The sequence below is a fragment of the Acanthochromis polyacanthus genome, chromosome 6 (genome assembly GCF_021347895.1).
Source record: "Acanthochromis polyacanthus isolate Apoly-LR-REF ecotype Palm Island chromosome 6, KAUST_Apoly_ChrSc, whole genome shotgun sequence".
NCBI lineage: Eukaryota > Metazoa > Chordata > Actinopteri > Pomacentridae > Acanthochromis > Acanthochromis polyacanthus.
This window is the reverse complement of record NC_067118.1, coordinates 30,131,935-30,144,506: the sequence shown is the minus strand read 5'-3', so window position 1 is coordinate 30,144,506 and position 12,572 is coordinate 30,131,935. Positions and strand designations below refer to the sequence as shown.

General features: G+C 39.1%; 1 protein-coding gene across 1 annotated transcript in view; it reads right to left on the bottom strand.

Moving 5' to 3' along the window:
* plxnd1 (plexin D1) overlaps nt 1-12,572 on the bottom strand; it is a 75,322-nt gene that overhangs the window by 50,511 nt on the left and 12,239 nt on the right. Inside the window, 3 exon segments of the mRNA XM_022189133.2 lie at nt 6,334-6,442; nt 6,698-6,875; nt 9,818-9,947. Of these exon segments, the coding sequence (XP_022044825.2) occupies nt 6,334-6,442; nt 6,698-6,875; nt 9,818-9,947 (417 nt within the window).

The window sequence follows — 12,572 nt, the reverse complement described above, 5'->3', positions numbered from 1 at the left end:
AAAAAATATAAACGATCTACTTTTGACAGATTGTTAAATTACACACAAAATTACACACAAATATCACATTTGTAAGATTGGATTTAGCTGTTTTCCCAATGGAACAGACAAGTAGACCTTCAGAGAGTTAATAATTCATCAGTTCTTTGTGTTTTTCAAGTTCCTGGCTGTATTTTTTACAAAGATATCATGTCTTTCAGAGGTCTAAAAAAGAAATTAAACACAACAACGGCATTACTAGGTCCAGTAGCATATGGTAAGTAATGGTGACAAACTTTTGACAAATCTTCCTGCAGCTGATGTTAGTGAGTCAGTTTCCTCTCTGCAGATGCTTTGGGATTCATCATTATCGCAGAAGTGACACTGAGACACAGTGACAGGTTTCAGCAAAAGTTGGAATATCTACCTTAAAGCAAGTTCAAGCTGAGGTCAGAGGGCTGGTTCACCCGGATCACTAACTCTAAGTGGTATCTCGTCAGTACAGGGAGCTGCGGTTTGGAGATATTCATCTTTGAGCTTTCTGTCAGCACCTCAATATAAAGACAGTGCATTAGATATGCTTTTTTTAGGAGATACTCTTTCAGTTGGGGTAAATGTTGAGGTTAGACGTGTGGTTGAGATGATGCAGCGTGCTGTCTGGGGACTGAATTCAGCCCGGCTTTGGAGAGAGTACAAAATGTGTGTGTGTCTTCCAGATAAACCACCTAAAGTGGAACACCTCCACTATATGTGTGACTGGAGTGTGTGTCACTGTGTTGCCTCGGGGAAGAGACAGATGTCCCACACTTGGAGTGATACTGCCTCCAGTGATAGTAGCACTCTGGGGGGGTCTCAGATTGGGCGGAGTGAGATGGGTGTAAGAGGATGCAGTAACGTAATTGTGTGTGTTCTGATTAGAAGCAGACGGGACCCCTCAAGGCTCTTATCAGCTGCAGCTTTTCTGGTTCCCCTGACTCCCTTTTTGTCCTACTAAAACACCTATAGACCACCACCCACATACGAGTTCACACAGATTGTTCACAGACACACACACTCTCCCTCCGCTTGACCGAACACTGACAGTAAATACGCTGTGAAACTGCCCACCCCTGCCCATAATGACCACACACACACCCACACACACACACCCACACACCCACACACCCACACACACACAAACACACACCCACACACACACACAAACACACACACACACTAAATACACAGTCAGGCTGACACTCTCAGGGCCTCTCAGTGGACAGAGCGGTTAAACACACACCCTCAATCACATCTCTGTCAAAGAGAAATACGTTCAGAAGAAAAGATCGGTTTCAGGGGGAGCGACAGAGAAGGACAGAGAGGGGGAGCAAACGGACAGACGAGAAGAAAATAAAGAAAAAGAGACATGCCAAAACTTGTGACACAAGGAGAGACGTAAAGAGCAAATAAAACACAGAAGGAGGGAGTGTGTTTGAGTGAGAAGAGAGTGAGACAAACAGAGTGAGAGGGCAGCTTAGGTGTTTGTCCTACTGGGCTGACTGGTGAGACCGGAATGCAATCGTCTGGTTGTCATTAACACTTTGCCCAGTGGCCGCTTTGAAAGTGTCTAAACGCAGCAACAACAACTCTCAGACAAACTCACACACTCTGGAAAACATGCAAACTGATTTAAAGCACAAAAACAAAGACTCTTCATGCTAAAAAACAAAAAAGTACGTTGGTGAAGTACAAAAATAATCATATATTTATAAAAACAAACAGTCGCCATATATAACTTAATGACAAATGGAGATACTACTTTTTTTAGATTTCTTACAAAGCTAATGTTTAGTGGATTCATCCTGAATTAATACGAGCAGTTAAAGCGATCGTCCAGTGATTTGGCATTGCACTTATTCTAGTTTAATGGAGTATGCAGAGTTTTAGTAGTACAGGCTAAACTCTGAAAAAAGCTGGATCCTCTATTTCTCAAACTGCATCTTTTTTTAGACTTTCCTCGAGTCGTAACATATTTCAAGTCCACTCCCAAGGTTGAAACACTGAGTTTTCTCATACTTTAAAATAAGATCTCTTCAGATCCAGAGAAGACACGATACAAGTGTTTTATTTCCACAGGATGAGTGGTGCTTTTTGTCACAAGACGTCTGATCTTTATGTGTAAAAATGAAAGCGTGCCCTTTAAAAATTTACATGGCATTCATTACAGTTGTTAGCATTTTTGATTTATTACCACACATTTTACGTCCAGGTTTTTAAACAATGAGACTCAAAATGTTTGTCCAGCTTCGAGAACCTGTATGAAAATTGACTTCTAGCGACCTTTATGTGGTCACAAAGTCTGTATTAATCAATATGGTGCAAGCAGCATTCAGAGCAGTTCAGTTCTATTTATACAGCACCAAATCATGACTTAAGTCATCTCGGGGCAGTTAACATACGGAGGTCAGTCCTCCCAGAGGCAGACCTTGGAAAACATGAGGAGGAAAAACTCCCTTTGAACAGAAAGAAATCTCCCTTTGCGTCGTCCAGCTGGGTGAAGGATGAGCGGAGAGAGATAAAAGACGAGCTAGAAATCACCCTTTTTGTTTCCCTCAGATGACAGATTATTTAGGAAACAACAGCTAGTATTACAGAGTTGCAACAGCTGGGAAAGAGAACTGGGTGTAGATATTACTTCCCACCTGATCATCTTTCCATATTTAAGCCAAACATCTGCCGAAAGTGATTGAAATGCAGAACTAATAGTCTTACAGCGGCCTTACAAACTGTCCTGAATCAGCAATCCACTATGAAATGCAGAACCTGTAGGGAACTTCCCAGTTTACTCCAAGGTCTTGACTTTCCACAAAACATTTCTTCAATATGCCAATGTAAACGTGCCTGTTATTTTCACTGAGGATTTTAGATGAAGATATCAGATACTGAGGCCCACCTGTGATGGTTGCTGTGATATCTGACTCAAGATGATTAAACATTTTTGATAGATGTTTGTTGTTGTCTGTGCTGAGCTAAACAGCTCCTCTACACTGTCACAAAAAAATACGTCGAGTAACAATAAAGCACATCAAGCAAGCCACATAAATTAAAAATAAAAACAGAGCTTGCTAATAGGAGATTCAGGTACTCCTGGGATTTATTGGGTTTTGAACTTCATTTCTACATTCACCAGGTTAATCTCCATAATGAATAATGCTGTCATGCCTTGGTCCTAATATTGATCTTAGTTAGGTTAAGTTCTGTGATTTATAATACCACCAGGTCTTAGCTATATTACTACAATGTAATTCTAATTAATGAATCCATAATTAATAACACTGTAGAGTCTTAGCCTTCATATATTGATATGTACTACAGTCTAGTAAAGTCGTATTTTATATAATTTCTGTCGGGTTTTAACATCTTATACATTAAATAAGCCATAAGTAGCACCACATGGTCTTAACCCCAACATTTAAACTTGTCAGGATAATGTGTAATGCCAATCATAATCTTTCTTACTTCACTTTTACACAACAGTTTATATAACAGGAAATTGTTTGCACATTTAGTTTTTCTTTGCATTTTTGACGACTTCGCCAAATCAAATTATAGGGACACTTGGGCTTTGTGACTGATCCTTTTTTTATCGTTTTGACATTTTACAGATGAAATAAATGACTGGCTAATACATTAATTAGCGAAATATTTGATAATGAACTGAATTGCAGCCATAAAATATGTTTTATCGTCAAGCCTTTTGGCAAATGATCTGAAACCACTGATGATATGATCTCAAATTGTTTTGAGAATAGCTCTGTACTCAAATGAAAATGTCTTATCTACTGGAATCTTAGTAGTAGAAGAGGGTGGCACATTTCCATATAATAATAAACAGCAGTAACTCACTTTTTTAATGCCTCCTGTGTGACGTTAATGGTTCGCCCAGACATTCAGGCCTCAGTATTTAACAGCATATGAATAACCTGACTGTCTGCTTTTTTTCATAAAGCTCAAAACAAAGAGACCACTATCTGGTTTCATTGAGGACAAGTGCTTCATAAGACGGTCTTTAGGGATTATTAACAAAAGCAGCGTGCGGTGATTAAAATCAGATAGAGTATAGCTGTTTCGCACTTTGCAGCTCAATGCTCATCCTGTGATTATGGCACTTTGCTCATTATCACCTTCGACAAACCGCCGTCTAATTTCACACTCCTGGACCTCGCCGAGCACCGAGGCCATGTGCACATTCAGGGTGCAGTCTTGCACACGTGTGACTGTGACTGCTGTGTTCACACCTCAAAAACGGAACAAAAGGAAAGAACTCAAACGCCTTTCAGTCTCAGGGAATCAGTCAAACACACACACACAAACACACGCACCGTGATGGCCCTCTAAGCCCAAGATCTGCCCATCAGATAAAGTGGATCCTCTGACATGGTCCAACATGCAGGAGGAAGCCAGCTGGATTGCCTCCAGATATGAGAAAACCCTCTTTGTGACCAGGCCATAGAAGTCACAGTCCTTCACAAAAACAAACATCGCCACGATCAGCCAGACATACATATCTAATTTCCTTTGGCTTAGCGTTTACAGCATATTAATGCCGCATTTGATCCTGCATGGAGAAACCTTGAGTAAGCCAAACACACAATAAGCCCTCCAAGGGGACATGTCGGCAGTATTTACCCACTGAGGCCTAAATAGAAAGCAGGGGGTAAAACATGCAGGAGGTTGGGGACAAAGTGCACAAATAGAAGACAAACACAGAGGAGAAGCTTTGTGTGCACATCTCAAATATCATAAAGAGTCTATCTGGTACTTCGGCCAACATTTGTTGCTTTAGGATTGCAATACATGCAGTTTATTGGTATTTATCCTGCATTTGGAAAGGTTTGTTTTGAGGGTTCTGCTGGAAATCAAGTGGACAAGACTGAAGGTTTAAGCAGTGGTGGCACAGTTGAAGTCCTCAAAACCAATACTTCAGTAAAATTGAAAAAAAAAATCCATTACCAATTAAAGTCCTACTCATGTTATCGAGATAATACAGCTAACAAAACAAAAGTTAAGTGTCCACTGTGGAGAAAAGTGGCCCCAGTGGCTGATTCATTATTAAATGTTTCATAATTAGATTATTACTGATGCATCAATGCCTAGGAAGCCATTTACTGTTGTTTTCTGGGATGGAGCCAGTTTAATCTAGTTTATATACAGTTTAGCAGCCTAGTACAGTGGCTCCAAACAAACCCCAAAGGGTCACAAGATCAATCTGAGGGTTCATGGGATCATTAATTTGGTATCACAGACAAAAAGGAGTGTACTTTACAAATCGTATCTTTAAGAGTTATTCACATTTTCACATTACTTTAAAAGTTCCAAGCGGAGATAACTCTTTTAAACATGGGACAACAGTTAGATGCTGCTGTTTAGCACCAGGTCAGTAGTCATAATCTGAGAGGCACCTGTTTAATCCTTGACAATCTAATCTCACACCACATGTTGTCATGACATTAAAAACATGATCTTTGTTATAGTAATTAGGGATGTAGTAATTTATACTATTTTTTATGCTCAATATTGGCATAAAAATGTAATATCGGTCAATATCCTTATTGTTTTTTTGCTTATCATGAAAACCGATAAAGTAATGCTTGGATTTCGCCGGCATTTACCGGTGCGCAAATGATCACATCATCAAACTGTGTCATGAAGCGTGTAAACAAGAAGTGTGGCTGCAGTAACAAGCTTGATGTGCCTGACTAACAATATGTCTGTGGTTTGGAATTATTTCCAAGCAAACCTATATTGGTATCAGTTGATATCGGAATCGGAAATTGAGAGGTGGACAATATCGGCATATTGGTTATTGGAAAAAAAAGCCAATATCAGACATCCTTAATATTAATCATAATAACTGTAACTGTTAGACAAGCATAGCAGTAGAAAAATTTTGCAGTACAAACTTTACTGAAGCAAAGCACAAGGTCATTAAAATTAGACGATACTGGAGTGAAACTGGGAAGATTTGAGGACGAGTCTTGAGCGTTTAGTCACGTTCCTCAAGCCCTCCATGACTGGGACACACCATCATGCTGGGGAAGGCTGCTGTTAAGTGGGTGTTACATGTCAAAGGAACATCCACGTGTATGCCTGGCCTCAGGATTTTGCAGCAGAAACTTGCATCGCAATGAGATATTCAGTGTCATCATTAGTTTTAATGTTGGAGCCGCTGGGTGTAGTTTCCCCCACTGTATCTAAGTGAATGAATTTGGACGTTCGGGACCACAGTGACGCTGTAAGTTGGCTGAGCGCTACTAACTCCGAATAAATCAGAGATTCGAGATAAGCCGAGGTGACAATAAATGCATGACTCACGAAGTCTTGGGATGTATTGCTCCAGTCCTCTCACAGTCGTAGATGATGAAGCTTCCCGATACCACAGATGTGCCATTCACTTTTATCGCCACAGAAACAGTCAGGTGATCTGGAGAAACAAAGGCATGCACACAACACTGCATGTGTCAAGGACTGGAGATGCTATCGCTGTCATAACACAAACTAGACAGCAAGACATCCTGACGCTAGACTGACTTTGCTGCATTTTGAAAGATGAAAGGGGAAATTACATCTGTTCTAAAAAAAAAAAAAATCACATACCGTAACTGTACTTGTAATGTGTAGAAAAATATGACTGGCAGCATTGGCTCGCAGCCAAATGAGGGCATGTTTGCAGTCTCACCTGTGCCAGGAAGGATTGGTTGGTATTTTTCTCGAGGGAGCAGGGGACAGGTTTGGATCTGAGCAGGACCGTGGTCCAGGTGCACCGTGGCAGCTGTAGAAACTCCCAGCCCATATTCACACTCCACCCGTGAGCCGATCAGATCAGGAACGCTGCCATTTATCAGGATGCCAACATCCTGTGACATAAACAGACACAGGGGCAGACATATAAATAGCTGCTCTTCTTCATCAAAATTAATTCTAAATTTATGTTCCTCATGTTCGCACACATGTGTATTCCAATCCACTTAATGTACACTGAATCTTTGGTAGAGGGCGAATGGTGCTGGCTTTACTTCAAGTTTGTTCAGTAGTTCAGGCGGAGAAACTAATGTGTAATGAAGAAACAGATGGCGCAGCGCTACATTCACATCTAAATCTGGATTTGTGATAAAGTATGACAGACGTATAATGAGAAACATAACACCTCACTGACATGACTGGATTTCAGCTAAATGACTTCAATGTGAGAAAAAATAAGGAGGAGGGAGGCGAGGATTGTTAAGCAGAGAGGAAGAGCGGGATGACATATTCTGCAGCTCAGCAGGTAGGGGCTGAAGTGGCCAGCAGCATGTGCTAACATGTCTTAAAAATCTGCTCTATTGTTTGGCGGAATTGATCATTTCCTGGCAAAGGCCCTGATGTCCTGCCTGCTGGTTCCTGTTTGGGGAGACAACCTTGAGCTGAGCTTCCTGCCTGTAGATCAGGCAGCTGGTGGACCAATTACAGCCCAGCTACACTGACCTTCAGAACAAGCAAATATCCACAATTAACGAACCAATTAATGACTTGTCGTCTCTGAGTCTCATCAAATTATGATCTGTAATTAAAGGTCAAATATATTCCAAGAGTCAAATTTCAGTGAACTAATTATGGCATTGTTACCCTTCTGCTACATGAGATACCGACTGGAGAGAAATGATTGAAAACAACAGTTTGCATGTCGTAACCTCAAATATAACGCAGGAACTCTTTTACAGTGATATATAATCAGAGCAGTAGTGTCACTAATACATACAGCAACACCTACAAATGAACACCTTAAATGTGAAAGTAGCAGATTGTGAGAGGTGGTGTGCATCCATCACTAAAGTCAAGAAGGTAGTAATGAAGCTTCTCTTGTTCTCGGGTGGAGCAGAGAAGCCACATTTTGTTTGTCGTGCATTGAAAAGTTGAACAAAAAAAAAAAATCAAAGTTAAGCATGTGTGTTTCATTAGCACAACAGGATAATTCATATTAGGATAATTAGAATCATGCAATACAACTCATGTAAAGTCACTTTTGTTCCAAACTTTGACATCCACTACAGCATACAAACACTAGAGAGTTTAGGAGTCACTCTTTTGCTCACTTAACATTGCTTTGGCACAAAATGCATTAATCCTGTAAAACCCAGTACTGCAAATTCAGCATTAGTTTTATATTAATATTTTCTAATATCTCTCTCTCTCTCTCTCTCTCTCTCTCTATATATATATATATATATATATATATATATATATATATATACATTTTAATTTAGTTTTACTTATTTTTTGCAAATTATTTTCAATATTTGGCCTTTTGTTTTATTTTACCTCATTTTTTTGAATATTTGAGTTCATATATGGGTCTATATATTTTTTATTTTAAAATTTAGTTTTTTTTTTTTTTTTTTTTTTTTTTTACAATATACACCCCAAGTCAAAAGTTTTGAGACAGGTTCTAATTTATTTGAATGAGAAAGTGTCTCAAAACTTGACAGGGTGTGTGTGTGTGTGTGTACATATATATAAATATATATATATATATATATATATATATGTATAAATATATATATGTATAATTTTTGGGGGTCTTACGGTATGAAGCAAATGATTTTCTGACTCAAATTCAACCATCACCATGAAACCTCTGCTTTTAATCTCCATTTTACAAATTTTTACATTTCAGATTTATTACATCCTGCTACAACTATGTATAAGAAAATATAATGTAATACAATAACATGACAGTCATTAATTTTTATAATATAATAAAATGTGATATAAAAAAATACAGATTAAAAACACCTTAGATGACCCCCATAAAAGGCAAAGAAAGCCGTCAAGAAAATGTTTGTATAGTTTGGGAAATTGGTGTGACTTTGCTTTTATCCAGATAATCTTTACATTAAATGGTTTGCTGAGATTAATTGGTACGCTGTATGTTGGTGAAAAGAGCCTCATGGTTTTTGGGCTCAATAAAGAGAAATGTGTATTAATAATGTTCTTTCTTGCGCCCATGAATGTGAGTTTCTTTTATTTCCGAGGATGTGGAGCTGTCAAGAGTCTATTGTAATAAGAGTTTGGGAATGGCTCATCCATTTTCAAGAATTTTCAACAATATCCACCAAAAGTACACCAAAAAAATCAAGCAAGTTTAGCGGCTTATAGCAATGTTTCATCATACTAGTTCATCTGATCAGTTTCTGTACAGTATTTCAGGAAGATAATTCCAACCTGACATCAATGCAACAACCACTTACAGCTCAGATAGAATTCAGACAGATGCACACTTTGATTTACACACACACTAGTAAATATAATACTAACTAGACTACACTAATAGCTTTAATTTGAGTAGGTTTACGTCAAGAGCTGTGTGGGCGATACAGCGCTTTTAACACACAATGCTCAAATTTCACCGGTTCAAACATAAGTAGTTGGCTACTAAATGTTTTTTGGGCAGTTGTGTGTTATTTACTTCAACACCAAAGAGCTCACATGTGGCTCAGAGGTGAGAGCAGTGAAACAGAATGAAAACCGGAAGCAGAACAACCAAACAAGTAGTTAGCTTAAAAAATGTTTTAGTACTGTTAGTTGTGGTGGTGGATGGAGCTGCAGCAGCAGACAGTGATGGCATGATTTAATCAGCAGAGTAATAATAACAGGCTACAATAATAGTGAGAGGTGTCAGATTATAAAGGTGGTCATGAGACATTTGCTTTAAATACACTGGCTCCATTGCAGCCATTCCTTTATGTGGATCAGCAGGCATGTCTGATTGACTGTTTCACTGGATGTAACGACAACAGTAACTATGGACAGTTAACGATACCTTGATGTCTGCAGCGATGCTGATCTCAGGAGGCGTCAGGGTCATGGACGGACACTGCTGGGGGCCTTCAGCCATGCTGATCCAGGAACGTGCCAACAGCCCCCGAGCACACTCCTTCTGGATGGTACATCTGCACAGAGATTGACAGAATTAAAGTCGTATCCATTAGCATTAACTTTATGATATACAGTTGAGTTTAGATTAGAATACAAAGAGATTCAACATTTGGATTCTTCCTGTGCTCCATAAACATTCACACATCTCCTTGTTTGCCTGCACAGACAGCTTGGCTTGTCCCGTATCAGATTATGTTCCCTCATATATAGCGACTGCTTGTCCCTGCTAGAGCTGGAAGTCAAAACCAGTGGACCACCACACTGGTGTGTGCATACGAAGCCTTAAGGTGGACATTTTATTCTTTGTGAGGAGAGCACGAACTTTTGTGTTTCCATTTCATTCCAGGATTTGATGAATTCTCACCGTTGGGTTTCATGGTCTGCTTCCCACAGATTTATGAGGTGCTCTGTGCTCCTAATGTCACATTCAGACCTCGGCTGTCAGTTTGCCTGGTTCAGCACAAGGGACTACTTGACTCTGGGTCATACACCCCAGCCCGCCTGCACCAAGATCAGGGACCAGTTACAGATAGCAGAATAATAAAACTAGCAGTCTGATTCTTCATCTGCATGCACCAACAGTGCATCCATGAATCTGAGTGTTTGTTTGCCTGGACACACATAAAGCATACAGGGTGTGAATGTGTGCCAATCTGTGAGTATAATGAATGTCGAGGACAGAAGAATTGTAAAAGGGCATTCAGCAGGCAAGGTGGCCTCACATTCTGACTTCTGCTTCACTAATGAACTTCACCGTTGGCACAGAGTTCAGTTCATCTGCAGCACGGACTGGAAGGACAAAGTGACCTCAGAGCAAGGAGAAACCAAAGAGGCTCCATTTAGCAACGTCCTAACCCGCCACATAATGAGTTTGGCACATCACACTTCTCTGTCACACTTTCACAGTTGTTTTAAAATAAAGTGTGTCTGTGTGCCTGCATGCCTGTAAGTGTGAGTATCTGTAATGTGAAAGTGAATGTCCAGAGTCTCAGTCCTGTTGGCACTTGGGGACTCAGAGGTCAGCTGCTGGACTAAAAATAGACATAAGCAGCTCTGTGAGCCACAGAAACAACACCCAGACACAAACAAACTCATAAACTCTCACCATGCTTTCAACAAACCCAATAGTCCCACTAAAATGGAAGATAAATAGTCTAATAAACTGAAAATGTAATACTAGTTTAGCTACTGGTTTCACATTCATTTTGAAAGCTGTTCTCTGAGTACAGCTGGGTATTTAATACTCCCAGTGATGCTGCTGAGACTTAGTTTCTTATCTTCCTTCGAGGAATAGAAACACTGTTTCAGTTTTTCGGTTCACCACTTTGGTCCAAAATGAAATATCTCAGTAGATATTGAATAGACTGGCACAATCATGACAGCTGTGACCTCAGAGAATGAAATCTTAATAACTGTGCCGGTCCAACTTTTCTTCCAGCGCCACTGGAGGTAAAAAATTTAATTTGTCTGACACCTTGGTTTATGAGGAAAATACCTGCAATTCCCAGCGGCATCTGAGGGTGAAGATGGTAAAGATCAGTTACCTAATAGCAAATGAAGTCATCAGCACTCCCTAGTAAGCATGTAATACTTTTAATGTTGCATGACAGCAAAAACAAATGGATGTGTTTCAGCCTGAGGATGAAGAAAGCCACAGGCATCAGTTTCTTTCTGTTGTCATGCAACATTAAAAGTATTAAATCGCTAATTGTAAGTGCTGATGACTTCATCCGGTATTTTGTGACTCTTTGGGTAAGAGCCCATCACTCTCTATGAGGATTTTTGAGTCGAGCACGCCAGTTCTTTTGTTTGAGTAAACATAGTTACCTGCCAAACACGAGCATGTAAACACTGTCATTGTGAGATAGTTAGTGTGCTGATGTTAGCTGTGCCAAAGCACAACGCAACCAGCAACCTCTGAGGATGAAAAACGAAGCAGATGTGGAAGTGCCAAAAACCGTTCCTCCACCGGCCACATGAGGCCGACTACAAAAGAGTCAATCCCCATAGAGCTCCATGTTAAAATGCACAAAGTTAAAGCAGAAATAAACATATTTACAGCATATTTCCTCATTCATGATAACTGTTTAAATTGTATTAACTTTTAAAGTTATGCATAATTAACAGTTTAACCCTCCTGTTGTCCTCATTCACAGGTACCAAAAAATATTGTTTCCTTGTCTGAAAAAAAATGAAATCAGCCAAAAAATCCCCAAATTTCTAAAAATTTGCAAAACTTTCAGGAAGAAAATTCCAATAATTCCCTAAAGATTTTCATTAAAAGTTTTATTTTTTTTAAAAAATCCCTCAAATTTGGCAAGAAAATTTGTGTAAATATTTTCAAAAAATTTGTAAAAATCTTCCAAAAAATCCTAAAAATATCTAAAGTAATTATGTATATATCAGTAAAACTTCCAATATTTTCTTTAAGAATATTCACATAAAAATCAACCGAAATCCAGCGAATTTAGCTGGATTTCGGTTGATTTTTATGTGAATGGCCATAAGAAACATTTTTAACATTTCTTTTTTCCACCAAAAAATGTTCAAAAATTTCCCAGAAATGTTGAAAATGTGGACATCAGAAGTTTCACTGTGAAAATATATTTTTCATTCCACATTTTCAAAGTTTAAAATGG